The 14418-nt window shown below is 57.9% G+C and overlaps 2 protein-coding genes across 7 annotated transcripts in view; one reads left to right on the forward strand and one right to left on the reverse strand.

Annotated features, from left to right (window-relative positions):
• Nucleotides 1–232: 232 nt before the first annotated feature.
• ZNF574 (zinc finger protein 574) lies at nucleotides 233–5862 on the reverse strand. 5 transcript variants are annotated; one of them, XM_061388423.1, is made up of 2 exons: nucleotides 5648–5862; nucleotides 233–3196 (listed from the first exon to the last, which is right to left on the reverse strand). In XM_061388423.1, the coding sequence occupies exons 1-2, from the start codon at nucleotides 5751–5753 to the stop codon at nucleotides 486–488; spliced, it is 2817 nt and encodes a 938-aa protein (XP_061244407.1). In that variant the 5' UTR covers nucleotides 5754–5862; the 3' UTR covers nucleotides 233–485. The 5 variants fall into 5 exon arrangements, with proteins under 5 accessions (XP_061244407.1, XP_061244408.1, XP_061244411.1 ...); XM_061388424.1 differs by having other exon boundaries at nucleotides 5543–5702; XM_061388427.1 differs by lacking the exon at nucleotides 5648–5862 and adding an exon at nucleotides 5397–5415.
• A 71-nt stretch (nucleotides 5863–5933) lies between these two features.
• GRIK5 (glutamate ionotropic receptor kainate type subunit 5) overlaps nucleotides 5934–14418 on the forward strand; it is a 68684-nt gene continuing 60199 nt past the window's right edge. The window contains exon 1 of one of the 2 annotated variants that reach the window (XM_061388420.1): nucleotides 5934–6042. In XM_061388420.1, coding sequence (XP_061244404.1) covers nucleotides 5985–6042 — 58 coding nt within the window. In that variant the 5' untranslated portion in view covers nucleotides 5934–5984. Of the gene's footprint in view, nucleotides 6043–11888; nucleotides 12276–14418 lie in introns of those variants that run through there. The other variant, XM_061388422.1, reaches the window with a different exon arrangement.

Here is a 14418-nt window from a genome sequence, read left to right on the forward strand (position 1 = left end):
TCAGAGAACCACACTGCCCCGACCTATGACCAGAGGGAAGTCACTGCTCAGAGAGCCCACGGACTCCAAGTCCTCCTCTTAGGTTCTGGGTTCCCGTTTACTGAGCTCCACCGCTTGCCAGGCTCTGCTCTAGGCACTGGGGATGCAGCCATGACAAGTCAGACCCAAGAACCTGGGGGCTCACAGTTAACAAGTTCCACCATCCCACACAGTCAGGCCAGACAAAAGCACGTCCATGTCCAACTCAGTCTTTATTGACTGTTTTACCTTGGGGCCACCAGTGCTAACAGGTGTGGGGGGGCCCACCTTTATTCATGTCAAGGACCCTACAGCACCCCCCTCAGAAGACAATAAATCCAGTTACAGAACTTACATGGCAGTTGGGAGGAGTGGAAAGGGGCACAGTATGTACAGAGACCTAAGGGGGCGGTGGAGGTTTTTCAGCAACCGGGCCTGGTAGTGCTGAAGAGGGAAACGAGCTGCAGTCAGCCACTGATCTGGACCCCCTCGGCCTCAGCCAGAGGGTAGATCTCAATGGCCTCCACCAGGGGCAGAGCCTCCACTGCAGTCTCCATCACAGCCAGGCCCACGGCGGCTTCGGCCTCTGCCAGCTGCTGCCGCACAGCTGCCTGGTGCTGCTGCTGGTGGGTCTTGCGGTGCTTCCACAGGTTGGAGAAGGAGCGGTAGCTCTTGCCACAGTCGGGGCACGAGTAGGGCCGTTCGCCCGTGTGGATGCGGCGATGTTCTGCCAAGCGCATGGAGATGGCAAAGGCCTTACCACACACTTCACAGGCAAACGGCCGCTCACCGGTGTGCAGGCGGCGGTGGTCCTTCAGGTGGGTACTCTGACGAAAGGCCTTGCCACAGTCAGGGCACGGGTACGGCCGCTCGCCGGTGTGGATGCGCCGGTGCACCTGCAGCGACGTCTCCGTGCTGAACAGCTTCTTACACTCGCTGCACTCCAGGCCGCGACGTCGGGCGGGGGCCGCAGGGGCAGCGGGGGCCGCGCTCCCGAGGGTTGTCGGGGAGGTGATGGGTGTGCGCGCAGCCCGCGGGGCCCGAGGGGCCGGGGGCTCCTTAGCCAGGACCTCCCCTGGCCCAGCCGCCGCGTGAGCGGCCTCGTGCGCTTGCAGCCGAGCGGCTGAGCCCACTTTCTTGCCACACGTGCCGCACTCGAAGCGCCGCGGGGCCTGGGCGGCTGCAGCTGCACAACGGTGCTCCCGCAGCCGCAGCGAGGAGGGGAAGGCAGCGCCACAGGACGAGCAGCGGTGGGGCTGGCGCCCGGCGTGGGCCACCAGCTGGTGCACCTCCAGCAGCCGGCGCAGCAGGAAGGAGCGGGGGCACTCTCGACACTTGTAGGGGTACTCGCCCGTGTGGTGGTAGCGGTGCATGAGCAGGCGGTAGGGCCGGTGAAAGCGCACCCCGCACTCCTGGCAGCGGTACGGGAAGTGCTGGGCATGCACCAGACGGTGCTGCCTCAGCGTGGAGCTCTGGGTGAAGGCCTTGCCGCAGTCCCCGCAGCGGTAGGGCCGCTCTCCTGTGTGTGTGAGGCGGTGGCGGGCCAGGTTGGCGGGCGAGTTGAAGGGCTTGGAGCAGTCCGGGCAGGGGAAGGGCCGCTCGCCCGTGTGCGTGCGCAGGTGGTTACGCACGTGAGACTTCTTCTTGAACATCTTGCCACAGATGCTGCACTTATGGCGCCGTTCCAGCCGGTGCACAAAACGCTGGTGCCGGGTCAGCTGCAGCGCCTTGCCAAACTCGCGACTGCAGAGGAGGCAGCGGTAGGTGCCTGGGGCGGCAGGCTCGGCAGAGCTCTCCTCGGCCACGGGGGGCTCCGGGGCCTCTGGCTCTCCAGTCTCTGCTGGGGCTGGCTCAGGAAAGCCAAGGACGGGCTCCTCCGGGGGGACTGGTGTTGTGGGCAGAGGGACACCCCCAACCCCGTGGGTACGCCGGTGATAAAGGAATTTGGTGAGGTTGACAAAGGTCTTTCCACACGGACACGAATGCAGAGGATTGGGGGTGTGGGCTCGCCGGTGGGCCAGGAGGAGGGCCTCCGTGCCAAAGGCCAGGCCACAGTCCACGCACAGGAAATGAGACTCACTGCTGTGGTCTCCAAGGTGCTGGTCCAGACTGGAAGGGCTGGGGAAGACACGACTGCACAGGGGGCACTTGAAGACACCCTCCCGGTGACTCCGCAGGTGCTGCTGTAGCTGGTGAGGTGAGAGAAAGAGCTGGTCACAGGCTGAGCAAAAGAGCTCCTGGGTGGCTGCCCCGCCTGGCTCTCCGCTGTTGTTCCTCCGTGCCCTGCGCCCCCGGCGATCGCGCCCGAGGGCTTCCCCGTTGCGCAGCTCATAACTGTGGTCAGAGGAGGGCACGGGCTCAGGCTGAGACACAGGCACCTCCACCGGCGCTGGGGTCAGAGTCTCCTGCTGCAAGACGGGCTCCTCAGACTCTGGGGCGGGAGCAGGGAAGTGGGTGGCCTGATGCTCCAGGAAGTCAGCTGGCAGCTGGAAGAGCTGAGAGCACTCCGAACACTTGTAGAGGAGCAGCTCCACCTCGGTCACCACCTCAGTGGTGGTGGCAGCGGCAGACGGGACAGCTGCCCCTTCCCCGCCCTCTTCTGCTTTGCGGTACGAGTGCTCCACAGCCACGCGGGTCTGGCCCACGGGGGACCCCACGACAACTGGGGACCCCAGGACAACTGGAGTCGGAGGCTTGGTGGGAGTGGCCCGGAGGTGCGTCTGCCGGTGGTTCAGCCAGAGCTCCTGGCTGGCAAAGAGAGCCTTGCAATCCACACACTCATAGTGGATGGTACTGGAGCTCAGGGCAGGCGCCTTGGGTGGTGGCTCAGCTGGCACTGCCTCCTGGGGTGCCATCATCTTCAGGTGCAGCTCCTGGTGCTCCAGGAGCTGGCTGGGTGACATGAGCAGCTGCCCACACTCCAAGCACTGGTACTGGCTCTCCTGGACGAGGGTCTGATAGAGGCCGGTGCCAGAAGCTGCCTCTGCTGCCACAGTGACTCCGGGGTCAGCCACACCCACCAGCTCAAAGTGCTGCTGGGGCACATGGGAGTTCTGATGCATGAGCACCTCCTCCAGGGATCCATAGAGCTGGTTGCACTCAGAGCAGACATAGCGGTGCTCAATGTACAGGACCGTTTCCTCTGACTCTTCAGTCATGACGGTGGCAACACCCTGGGCTGGGAGATGTGGGGACAAATCATATCTAAGTCACTGATTCTTCAGTCCTTCCCAGGGACAGTTCTTTCCCTTTATCATTGCTCTACCAAAACCCTAGATCAATTTCCCCCTCTAACTTTTTGCTTCCATATTTCTACCCACACCCCACTCCCTTCCTCTCCTGAACACACAAGAACACCAAGCACAAAACCTTTCCCCCAGTCCCTTCCCAGTCAATCTACCCAAATCTCATCTCTGAATCTTAAATTCCCACCACCAGATCCTTGCAACCTGTTGACTCTCTCATCCTCCTGCCCCACAGCTGGCCCAAGACGCCAACCTACCACACAGGAACCTCTTCAGTCAATACTTCCTCTACTGACTCCTTACCAACACACTACCCATCCCTACCCCAGATGCCCAGGAGAGTCCTCACAGGCTTGGACCACCCATTTCTCACAGCTCGCTCCTCCTCTGCTTCCACCCCCAGGGTCTCTCTCTCTCTTCACACCCCAACCACTCAAACTGTCCCAATGCCCGACCGCTTTCAGCACCTTTTCATGGTTCAACCTCCCTCCTCTGCACATAGCCCATCACCCACTAACCTTCTCCCTTTGGTGCCAAGGTTCCTCACATCAATAAACTTTTCTCACATTGGCCTAACCCATCTCCACACCCAGACCTTGCCCACCTTAACCACTTTCCCACGATTCCCAGGTCCCTCTGTTCAAATTACTTAACTCCCTCTACACACTAAGGCCCTTTCCCACAATCCTAATAGCCTACCCAGAACTTCTAGACTCATCGTCACAAAAGACAGCCAGAACTTTCTTCACACTTAGACCCCTCCCACCACCCTAACGCATGTCTCCAGAGCACCCAGACACTCTTCCCATTAATCCTCTACCTCTTCTGTGCACTGAGACCTCATCCACAATTCTAAGTCCCTCTGGGGTACCCAGCCCCCTCTTCGTACTGACTTAAGCCCCACTTCTTCATAGACAACCACCCTGGACAACTGAGGGATTCCCAGAACCTCTCTCCACATATTCTTCTTCGCAAAAAAGACCATTCCCATCCTAACTTATTCTTGGGATACCCAGATCCTTCTTTAAAAAAGACCCACCCTCACCCTAATCCATTCCAGGGACAGACCTCCGCACCACCCCCCCCCCCGCCCCGCCCACACACACAGACACACACACACATTACTAATCTAACCTTTTCTTCCTTGCAGAAAGACCCAACCCCACCCTAACCCACTCCAGGGATGCTCAGATCCCCTCTTGATACCCAAATTCCTCTTTTCTGCAAAAAGATCCCACACATACTCTATCCAATCCAAGAATATCCAGACTACCCCTCATAATGGCTTAGATTCCTTTCCCACATACTCCTCCCACTGTCCAAACCTCATTAAGAATACCTAAACCCTGCATCAGCACCCTAACCCTGACAGCCAGCCAGATCTTCCTTCCTAACAACCCAAGCCCGTCTCATCAGCCTATTATCCCTGGGGCTACCCAGACCCCCTGTTCCACCCTAGACACACAGATAGCTCTCATCACCCTAAAATCCTCAAGGGACCCCCAATTCCTACTCTTCACCTTGACCTAATTCCTGGTACTTTCCAAAAAGACTACTTCTCAAGTTATTCGATAAACACGAAGACCACAGTTTCATATAACATAAAACTTCTTTACACAGAGACCCATTCTCAGGTCTCTCAACCCATTCCAAGAGTGCCCAACCCTCCCCGCTCGCTCTCCCTCCCCACATACTTTGGTTTAACTCTTCACATTAATGTAACTCATCCTCATCCTTCACACTGGGACCTCCACCTCGCCCTAAGATACCAGGCATATCCATTTCCTGGTATCTTTTCACACTGAAGACCTAACTCATGAGCTTAACTCTCCAGGCATAACTAGATTTTCGCTTTACGTCAACTTAACCACCTCCGTTCTCACGGCCGGAACCCCTCCCCGGGAACCCAGCTGTCCTCTAACCGTCCAGCCTTCGTCCTGGGTTGTCCCACAGCCAAGCCCCTAGCCGCGTACTCCCTGGAGCCTTAGAGACCCTCCCGGGGACACTCGAACGCCTCCCTTCCCACCCAAGTACCCGATAGCGCCCAGCCCGAGCCCCGTCCCTCCTCAATCAGCCCTTCCCACGACTCTCGCCCCCTTCCGACCCGCCGCCCCGGCCCGGTCTCCCGCGCACCCCGCGGGCCGTTGGTACCGCTCCGCCCCACCTCCCGGCGCGCGCCCCCCCCTCCGGTCCTCAGTGCGCAGGCGAGGTGGCGAGAGAAGGCCGCACGGGCAGGGTGGGGAGCCCGGCCGGCCCTTCACACGCCAGCTCGCACGTACCCGCCTCCGCCGTCTCGCACACCCCGGGGCCAGACCCGGACCCGGGCCGCAGCTCCCCTTGCGCGGCAACCCTAGCGCTGTGCCCTCTCTAGCTCCCGCCGTCACCTCTCGCCTGCTCCGCAGCCTCGCTCTCGCCCCCGATCGCCCGCAGCAACGCCCCTCCCACCTTCCTCCTTGGCCGCCGCGCGGATGGCCGAGTGCGCCCAATCATCGTCCGTCTGGCCTCTGCCGTTGGGCCAATCGACGCTCACGTCTCCGAGCCCTGGACCAATAGTATCGGGCGTTGGGCTCCCTCCGCAGCACCCAACCAATCCTCCAGCGACGTTTTCTCACTGGCCCGCCTCCGACTGATAGGGCCCGCCTCCTTACGCCCTCTGAAGGATGTTCCTCCTCCACCTCCTCCTCGACCCCTCTTGACGGCTCGAGAAGGGAGGACGGCGCGATGACGTCAGGCGGCAGAGCGACGTTTCTGGCGCCATCTTGGGGCCGCTGGGCGGGAGGTGGGTCGTTCTCCAAGGGGAAAGTAGGGGAAATTGAGGCACAAACACCAGGAGGGCGGCGGAGGTGGGGGAGCTGAAGCTTAGGAATCCCTGAAGAGCGAAGGGAGAGAGCGAAGCTCTGGTCAGCGCGAAGGGAAGGAGAAAAAGGGGAAATCAGGGCTCTAGACTTTGTTAGAGAAGAATAAAGGCAGAAAGAAAGAAGGGAAGAAAAACCGAGGGACCCTTGAGGGAAGGGGGAGGAAGAAATGTTGGAGGAAAAGCACGGATAGGGAATCTGAGCGAGCAAGGAAGATCTGAAGGGTAAGGGAGGAAATGGAAGTTGGAAGGAGAAACAGTAAAATCCAGGAGGGGCATTTGTTTGGTTTCCTATCGTGAATATTTAATAAGCGGCTGCAATATGCCAAGTCAAGGTTAATCTTTGTAGGGATAGAGAAGGAACAGGAAAAGTCTGTGCCCTCCTGGATTTTAATTTCTGAGAATATAAAAGTATCAGGTTCAGGGCTTCCCTGGTGGCTCAACCAGTGGTTAAGAATCGCCTACCAGTGCAGGAGGCACCCGTTGCATTCCTGATCTGAGAATGTCCCACATGCATCGGGTCAGGTAGCCCAGAGGACAACTACAGAGCCTGTGTTCTGCCCCAAGGGAAGCTACCACAAAGAGACGCCTGTGTACTGCAAATAGAGAGTAGCCCCTGCTCCCTACAACTAGAGAAAGCCCACATATAGTAAAGCCAAGTGCAGCCAAAAATAAATACTGTAAGAAAATAAAAGATTAGGGTACACAAGTAGCTGTAGACAGCCAGTGACAGTAGTTGTAAAGAAAATAAAGCAGGGGGACAGAGGACATGGACTGATCTTGGGTGGCAGGGGGGCCTCTCTCTGAGGTCACTGAGGGATGACAGGAAGGAGCCAGGAAGGAAACTGCTGTCGGGGTGGGGAAGGTACCCAGATGGATCCTCATTTTTCCCCAGACTCCTTTCAACTCAGGCTCTGGTCCAGGAGAATTTCAAAGTAAACCAAGTCCAGGACAGCGATGTTCCTGCCTTCATTATCAAGGCTTTCAGAGCCAGGAGAGAGGAGATGGCAATGGGAATCTCCTGGGCCCCCTTCTCTCCCTGCCATGATACCCCTAGGCTTCCTCTAGCCCAGGCCAGAGGTCTGAATTCCTACCTTTTGGGAAATCTGGCCCCTACTCCACCTCCCATACTGAAGAGTCACTAAGGTCTCAGGCCAGGCCAGCTAGCTCTGGCAATTCCATTTGAAGAAACAAGATGTGTAGGGGGTTGCTGCTGCTGCTGCTGCTAAGTCACTTCAGTCGTGTCCGACTCTGTGTGACCCCAGAGACGGCAGCCCACCAGGCTTCCCCGTCCCTGGGATTCTCCAGGCAAGAACACTGGAGTGGGTTGCCATTTCCTTCTCCAATGCATGAAAGTGAAAAGTGAAAGTCAAGTCGCTCAGTCGTGTCCGACTCTCAGCAGACTCTCAGGTGCCATTGCCTTCTCCGTGTGTAGAGGGTAGATGACCTGAAAGACAACCAGGGTGAGAACCTGAAGGTGGTGACCCTGTAGTGTCTGGACTGTATTCCACTTTCTTCTAGGGTGCTCTTTTTCCAGGCTGATGGCCCAGAAGCTCAGGAAGGCTGGAATCCCCATATGTTTGAGGAGCTCTGGACTACTCACATCCCCTTATGGATGGCCCTCAGGGCCTTGGAAGCAAGTTGCCCCCCACCCAGCACTGCAGTTGCCAGAGCTGCTCTACTCCCCAAGGACAGGAGGGGACCTGCAAGAGATTCTATTGTTCTAATTGCTTCCCCTCCCTCCATTGCTAAATGTCCACCAACAGATGAATGGATAAAGAAGATGGGGTATATATACATAATGGAATACTACTCAGCCATAAAAAAATGAAATAATGTCAATTTGCAGCAATATGTATGGAATTAGAGTTTATCATAGTAAGTCAACTAAGAGGAAGACAAATTCCATATGATGTAACTTATACATAGAATCTAAAACGTGACACAACAGAAGATATCCATGAAGCAAACAGGCTCACAGATACGGAGAACAGACCTGTGGTTGCCAAGAATGTGGGGTGGGAGAGTGAAATATTGGGAGCCTGGAATTAGCAGATAAAAACCATTATATATAGGATGGATAAGCAACAAGGACCTACTGTATAGCACAGGGAATTCCATTCAATATCCTGTGATAAACCATAATGGAAAAGAATATGAGGGGACTTCTCTGGTGGTCCAGTAGTTAAGAATCTGCCTTCCAATGCAGGGCATGCAGGTTCAATCCCTGGTCAGGGAGTTAAGATCCCACACACCTTGGGGCATCTAAGCCCATGCACCACAACTATAGAGTCCATACGCTGCAAACGAAAGATCCTGCATGCTGCAACTAAAACCCAACATAGCCAGATATATAATAATAAATACTAAGAACGTTAAAGCATATATATGTGTATCTGAATCACTTTGCTGTACAGCAAAAATTAACAACATTGTAAATCAACTATAATAAAAATTTTTTAAAATTTAAAAAAAGTTGTGTAAGAGTTATTTTTATTAGGATCTCAAGTGCTTCCTTTTTAAAACAATTTATTTTGGCTGTGCAGCATGCAGGACCTTAGTTTCCAACCTAGGGATAGAACTCATACCCCATGCATTGAAAGCGTTGAGTCTTAACCACTAGACCACCAGGGAAGTCCCTATGTCTCATCATTAGGAAGAGACACAACCAGGATACTAACACAGGAGTGCACTCCAAGATCTACACTCTTAGGTCCCACTCAGGTGGGACATCCAGAGCCTCATACCAAATGGATGCATGCACTGCATGCGTGCTAAGTCACTTCAGTTGTGTCTGACTCTGCCACCCTATGGAGACGGCTCTCAATGGCCTAGTTTGAGCGCGTCCCCATCTCTGAACTGATCCCTGTGGCCAGGACGATGTGGTTCTTTGATCCTGAGTCAGGAATCAATCAGTTCTGGGAACCATGTGGTTCCCTGAGGGAAAGTTCAAGTTCTGCCATGGGGATGGGCACTGGGCAGGTAAAAACAAGACTCTGCCCGCCTCCCAGCCTGGAGATACATGCATGTATAAGGAGAAAGAAAAGGGAAGAAAGAGAGCCAGTAAATGCAACAGAGGAACAGTATTTGGGGTGTAGAACATAGAGGGAACTTTCGCTGTGGATTCAGGGTAGAAGGGATGTTGGATGAACCCTAGATGGTTATTGTTTAGTCATTAAGTCATATCGGACTCTTTTGTGATCCTATGGACTGTAGCCCACCAGGCTCCTCTGTCCATGTGATTTCCCAGGCAAGATACTGGAGTGGGTTGCCATGCACCTCCTCCAGGGGATCTTCCCGAACCAGGAATCGAACCAATGTCTCTTACATCTCCTGAATTGGCAGGAGAGTTCTTTACCACTAGCACCATCTGGGAAGTCCGGATGAATGCATTATTGCTTTCAGGGTGAAAGCACCAGGGGCAGGAACCAGATAACCTGGAAGCTAGACTCAGCCTTTGGGGTTCCATGCTCTTGGGCAGATACTCACTCTTCAGCGGCCTCCTTTCCCCACTTGAAAACGGAAGGGTCCAGCTTGACTTATCTTTTTGCTTATACCTTCAGCTTGGAATTCCCAGTTTATCTGGATTGACTAGGTCGCTTCACTTCAGATGATGCGGGAGTAAGCTGAGGCCTGCATCAGTTTTTCTGGAGGTGGTGGCACGGGACTAGGGCATCTGGGACAGGATCAGCTTAGAGAGAATATCATTCTATGCTGGGGTCCCTGCATAAGCAATGGCCTGGAGGCCACTGTAAATCTGGGCTTTCAGACCTAGCTGGAGCTGAGAGTGGGTGTTGGGGGTTCCTTAAATCACGTGAGGAGGGGTATGCAAAGTCAGAGGTCCTTCAGGGTCAAATATATGTGGCAGATGTACATTGGGGCCACCCCACATGCCAGCTGCAGAGGGACTTCTGTGCCAGGCCGATGTGAGAGTTGCCACGTGCCGACTGTGTGCCTTCTCGCGAGGCATGCAGTCACGTGTGCTGGGGGCTGCACGTGAGTGAGTGCATTAGTGTCTCCTCCCCATCACGAGCATTGGGGGTGGTGGTGAGTCACGGACTCAGCCTTCAGCACCAACTGTCATGTTCCTTCCCCCCAAATTTCACCCCCCACCCAGCCGTGCACCACCCACCCCCACTCCTGCTTCTCTCTGCCATACCCCTGCCCTGCTCAGCTCTCTCCCAGAGGGAGGGGGTCTCCCACTTCTGTGGGCTCTGCCCTCCAGCTCCCTGACCTTTCCCACTGCCTCTATGCTCGGGTGGGTGACTCTCCTCCCCACCCACTCAGGTCCCCAGGATTTCTCTGCTTCATGGAGAATTCCCCTACTCACCACCCATCCCTGCCTCTCCTTGGGGGCTATTCCTGTTTCTAGGGGCTACTCCCTCTTTCCCCCAGGCCCGCTGTGCCTGCCTCAGCGGGTCTTTTGGGTCCTCATTCTGCCTTTCTGGATTTTCTGGCCCCTGTGGGCCTCCCTCCAGGTCCATGACCTGCTCCCCCTTTCCCTGGCCCTCCTCCCAGTCTCCGTGATGTGCGCCCTTGTTCCAGTTTCTGTGGGCCTCTTCTCCCGTCACCCCAGACCACTCCCCATGTCTTCTGTGCCCGAGGGCCTCAGTCCACCAGCTTCCCTCTGTCCCCCTCTTCACGAGGGGCTCTCTGGGTCCACCAGCTGTCCTTGCCTCCGAGGTCCTTAGTTTGTCTCTGGTCTGCTCCCTTGTCTCGATGGCCCTTTCTTTGCGCTGGGCTTCTTCCTGTCCTTGTCCTTGTGGGCTTTGTGGACCCTGGTCCACCTCTGTGGCTCTTGATGGCTGTCTTGCCGTTTCTCTGCATTTTTCGTCATCTCCGTAGCCCTCTCCCCCAGCTGCATGGCCTTCTCCCCAGGTCTCCCTGCCTCTCAGTCTCTGTCTCCTGTGGGCGCCTGTGCCCAAGGGCTGCCCGGGCAGGGCGGTGGCATGGTGTGGTGGAGGAGGTGGCCCGAGGGGTGGGCCCTCTGTCCAATGCAGCGCCTTGCCCTCATCAGCATTCTCCTCGCGGGGGCCCCCCAGCCGGACCAACGGGCTCCCCCTCCCCCGACTCCCCTCCCTCCGATCTCTCCCTCTCTCTCCGTCTTCCTCTCTCTCTATCTCCGCCTGCCTCCCTCCCTTCCTCCTGCCCGCTCTCCTCCCTGTCTCCCTCCCTCTCTCCCTCCTCTCTCCCCCCGCCCCCCTGCGCTCCAGGACCCAGCGCGGGCGGCAGGCGGGCAGGCAGGCGGCGGCCTCGGAGGGGAGAAGAAGTGGCGGCGGCGGCGGCGGCGGCGGCGGGGAGGGAGGCCCAGCTGGGAGCCCGGAGCCGGCGGCTGCTCCTCGCAAGGGACCAGGAGTCCGTGGCCAGGCCCTCCCGCCGAGGCCCTGCGCTGGGCGCCCCGGGACACCCCACCCTCCTCCGCCTTCCTCTTCCACCTGCTCCTCTCCATCCTCCCCTCCCTCCTCTTCTCCATCTCTCCACCTCTCCGGCCCGGCTTGTCGGCGGCGGCTCTTCTCGGGGTCTACCAGCACCCCCTCCACCCCGGCCCCGCCACTCGTCCGCCTCTCCCCGCCCCCAGCATGCCTTCCCGGCGCGGGCTGAGGGCTTGAGGACTCCAGGCCTTAGCCTCCTCATCCAGGGCCGGCCCGGGCTCCAGGGGGGAGGGGGGAAGGGGTGGCCCCCTCCCCCCCCAGCCAGCCCTCCCCTCCCCCACCTCTCCTGATGGCCGGCTTCCCTGTCGCCACCCAGGCCTCGCCCCCCGTGGCCCCCCCAGGCCGGCCCGGCTAGGGGAGGGGGCGGGGGCCCTTGCCTGGGCCGGCTTCCCCCTCCCCCGGCTCTGCCTGTGCCCCCTCCCTTGCGTTTTCACCTTCCTGCCTCCTTCCCCTCTCCTCTCTCCCCTTCCCTCCTCCATTTTCTCCTTTCCCCTTCCTCCCCTCCCTGCCCGCCCTCTTCTCTTCCACCTGTCCTTCCTCCTTGCCCCCCCGGGGAGCCCCCTGTTTGGGATCAGTTGGGGGCCACCGCAAGAGGCGGGGGAGGGGGCCCTGTGGACTGCCCTCTCCCCCCGCCCCAGCCACGCCGCCCAGCGCCGGAGCATCTCCCCCTTGTCGATCCGATCCTCGGGCCTCGAGGGAGCCCAGCCCTCCGTCCCACCAGGATCCGTGAGTGTCTGCAGGGTGCGGGTTGGGCCTGGGCCTGGAAGGCTGGGCTCACTGCCGGCGGCTGGTGGGGGACCCACATCCCCTTGATCCCCCCGACCGGCAGACACCCTCCCCCACCAAGGGCCTGCCCTGCACCCTCCATCTCCCCACCTCCTTTCCCCTAGCCTCTCCTCACCCCTTCTTCTCATTGCCCAGCTCAGCCGTGCCCCTCAGCCCCCCAGCTGCTGGGCTCCTGAGGGGCTGATTTGGCTTTGACTCGCGGCCTCACTCCGCCTCCGGGACTCCTGGCTGGTCTCCGCCCCTGCTAGCTCCAGCCTCGGTCCGCGGTGGCCGGCTGTGCTCTCTCACTCTGCTCCCGTCTCTCTCTCCTTTCCCCTGAACCTCATCCTCTCCACCTACCGTGGGCCCCATCCCAGCCGGTCTCTGTCTCCTGGAAGTGTCTTTTCTCCGTTTTTGAATCTCCCATTTCATGTGTCTGTTGGACCTCTCTCTGACTCTGTCCAACTTCTTTCTCTTTGCGGTGAGCCCAGCCTTTTCTTGGTGTGTCTCTATGGACCTCCCGGTCTCCCTCCCCTCCCTCCCGTCTCTCAAAACTCTCCTGTCTCCTCTCTGTCTGGGAGGATCCTCTGGTCTCACCCTCTCCCCACTGCCCTCTGTCCACTGTTCACTTTGCCGGGGCCTCTGCTCACCTGTCTGCCTCTGTCTCCACCTCTGGGCTTGGAGGCCGTCTTCCTTCTCTTACTTTCTGCTTTCTTCCCCCAGATCCACTCCTCATCCTGTCTCCTCCATCCCTCACTCCTTAGCCACTGCCCTGCTTTGCGGTCCACTTTGTCTCTTCCGTGATGATCTCCCGGGCCCCCTATTCTCTCTTCCCCTTCTGAGTCCTCCCCTTGCCTTGGGGCTTGCAGTCTCTAGGGTTGACCTGCTTCCAGGATGCTCCTCTGTGCAGATGGATGGATGTGTCGGTTCTTGTCCCCTGCCTGTGCCCCTCCAGGTCACTCACTCTTCTTCCCTCCCTCCGTTTCCCTCCTTGACTCTCCTTTCTCCTCTCTCCATGTTGGGGAGTCTGTCTCTCAATCTTGTGTCTGTCTCTCCCGCTTGGTCTTTCCTCTTCTCTAGAGAAGCTGTGTGGCTCATAGGCCTTTTCTCTCCATCTCTCTCTTTCCGACTAGCCCTCCTTGTCAGAGTTTGGTGATTTCTCTCCTCCCCTCTGTTCCTGTACCTGTTCATCTTTTTTCTCTATCCCTCACCCCATTTGCCCTCTCTCCTTTGCTATATTTCTCACTTGCCCACTTGTCTGTCTTCCTCTCCTGGCAGGGCCCATTCCGCTCACTCAGCTGCTGTGTTTCCATCTTTATCTGGCTCTGCTTAAGTCTCTGGGCCTGATTCCCTGCCCTCCTCTCTCTCTGCGCTCTCCCTCTTGTCTCTGTCCCCTTTGGTGTCTCACTTCTAGGTGATGTCTGTGTGTCCTTCTCCCTCATTGAGCCCCACTCACTTCCCTTTGGTTTGTCTGTCTTTCTGTCTGTGCCTCTTTGTCCATCTGCTACCCCAGCCAAGTCCCTTGACTGTCTCTTTCAGCTCCCACCGGTGTCTGCCACCTGCGGGTCCCTGCCCTTCTGGCCCCTGTCTCTTTCTTGGTCTTTATGTTTCTAGTCTCCTCCCTGATTTGTCCCCAGAAGCCCCTGGAGCTCAGGATGACCCCTCACTCGCACCACTCTCCTAGCCCCGCCCTGCACACCCCTGTGCCTGTGAGTTCTTCTGGGTTCGCCCTGCCTCTTTCGGTTTTGCACCCTTGACAGGCCTTCACCTTCGATGCAGATTACCGTCCAGAGGCCCCAGGTGGTCCAGCAGGCCCTCCTACCCCCAGCCTGTCTTTCCCAGAGGTCCTGAGAGAGAGGGACCTGTTCAAGGTCACCTGGGAGGTGGCGGCAGAGCAGGGACCCAGGGAGTCTCTGGCGGCCCTGGCCTAGGTTTTTCTGGCTACAAGGGATGATGTGAAGTGTTGCCGTGTGCTTCTGCCTCCTCCATCGGTGGGTCTCATTCTGCCATCTCCCCAGCCTAAAACCCAAGTGTCCCTTCCCATGGGGCCCGGCCCTTGACCAGGGGAGCCATGCAATTGGCCAGACTCATCCCTGCCCAGTGG

Source organism: Bos javanicus, chromosome 18, assembly GCF_032452875.1.
Source record: "Bos javanicus breed banteng chromosome 18, ARS-OSU_banteng_1.0, whole genome shotgun sequence".
In the NCBI taxonomy this organism is placed as follows: Eukaryota; Metazoa; Chordata; class Mammalia; order Artiodactyla; family Bovidae; genus Bos; species Bos javanicus.

Excerpts from the sequence above, each read along its gene's own strand:
- ZNF574 (XM_061388423.1), bottom strand. The coding sequence starts at position 5,753 with ATGATTGGGCGCACTCGGCCATCCGCGCGGCGGCCAAGGAGGAAGGTG. Across the intron at positions 3,197-5,647 it reads GGCTGCGGAGCAGGCGAGAG|CCCAGGGTGTTGCCACCGTC; the intron begins GTGACGGCGGGA and ends CACATCTCCCAG.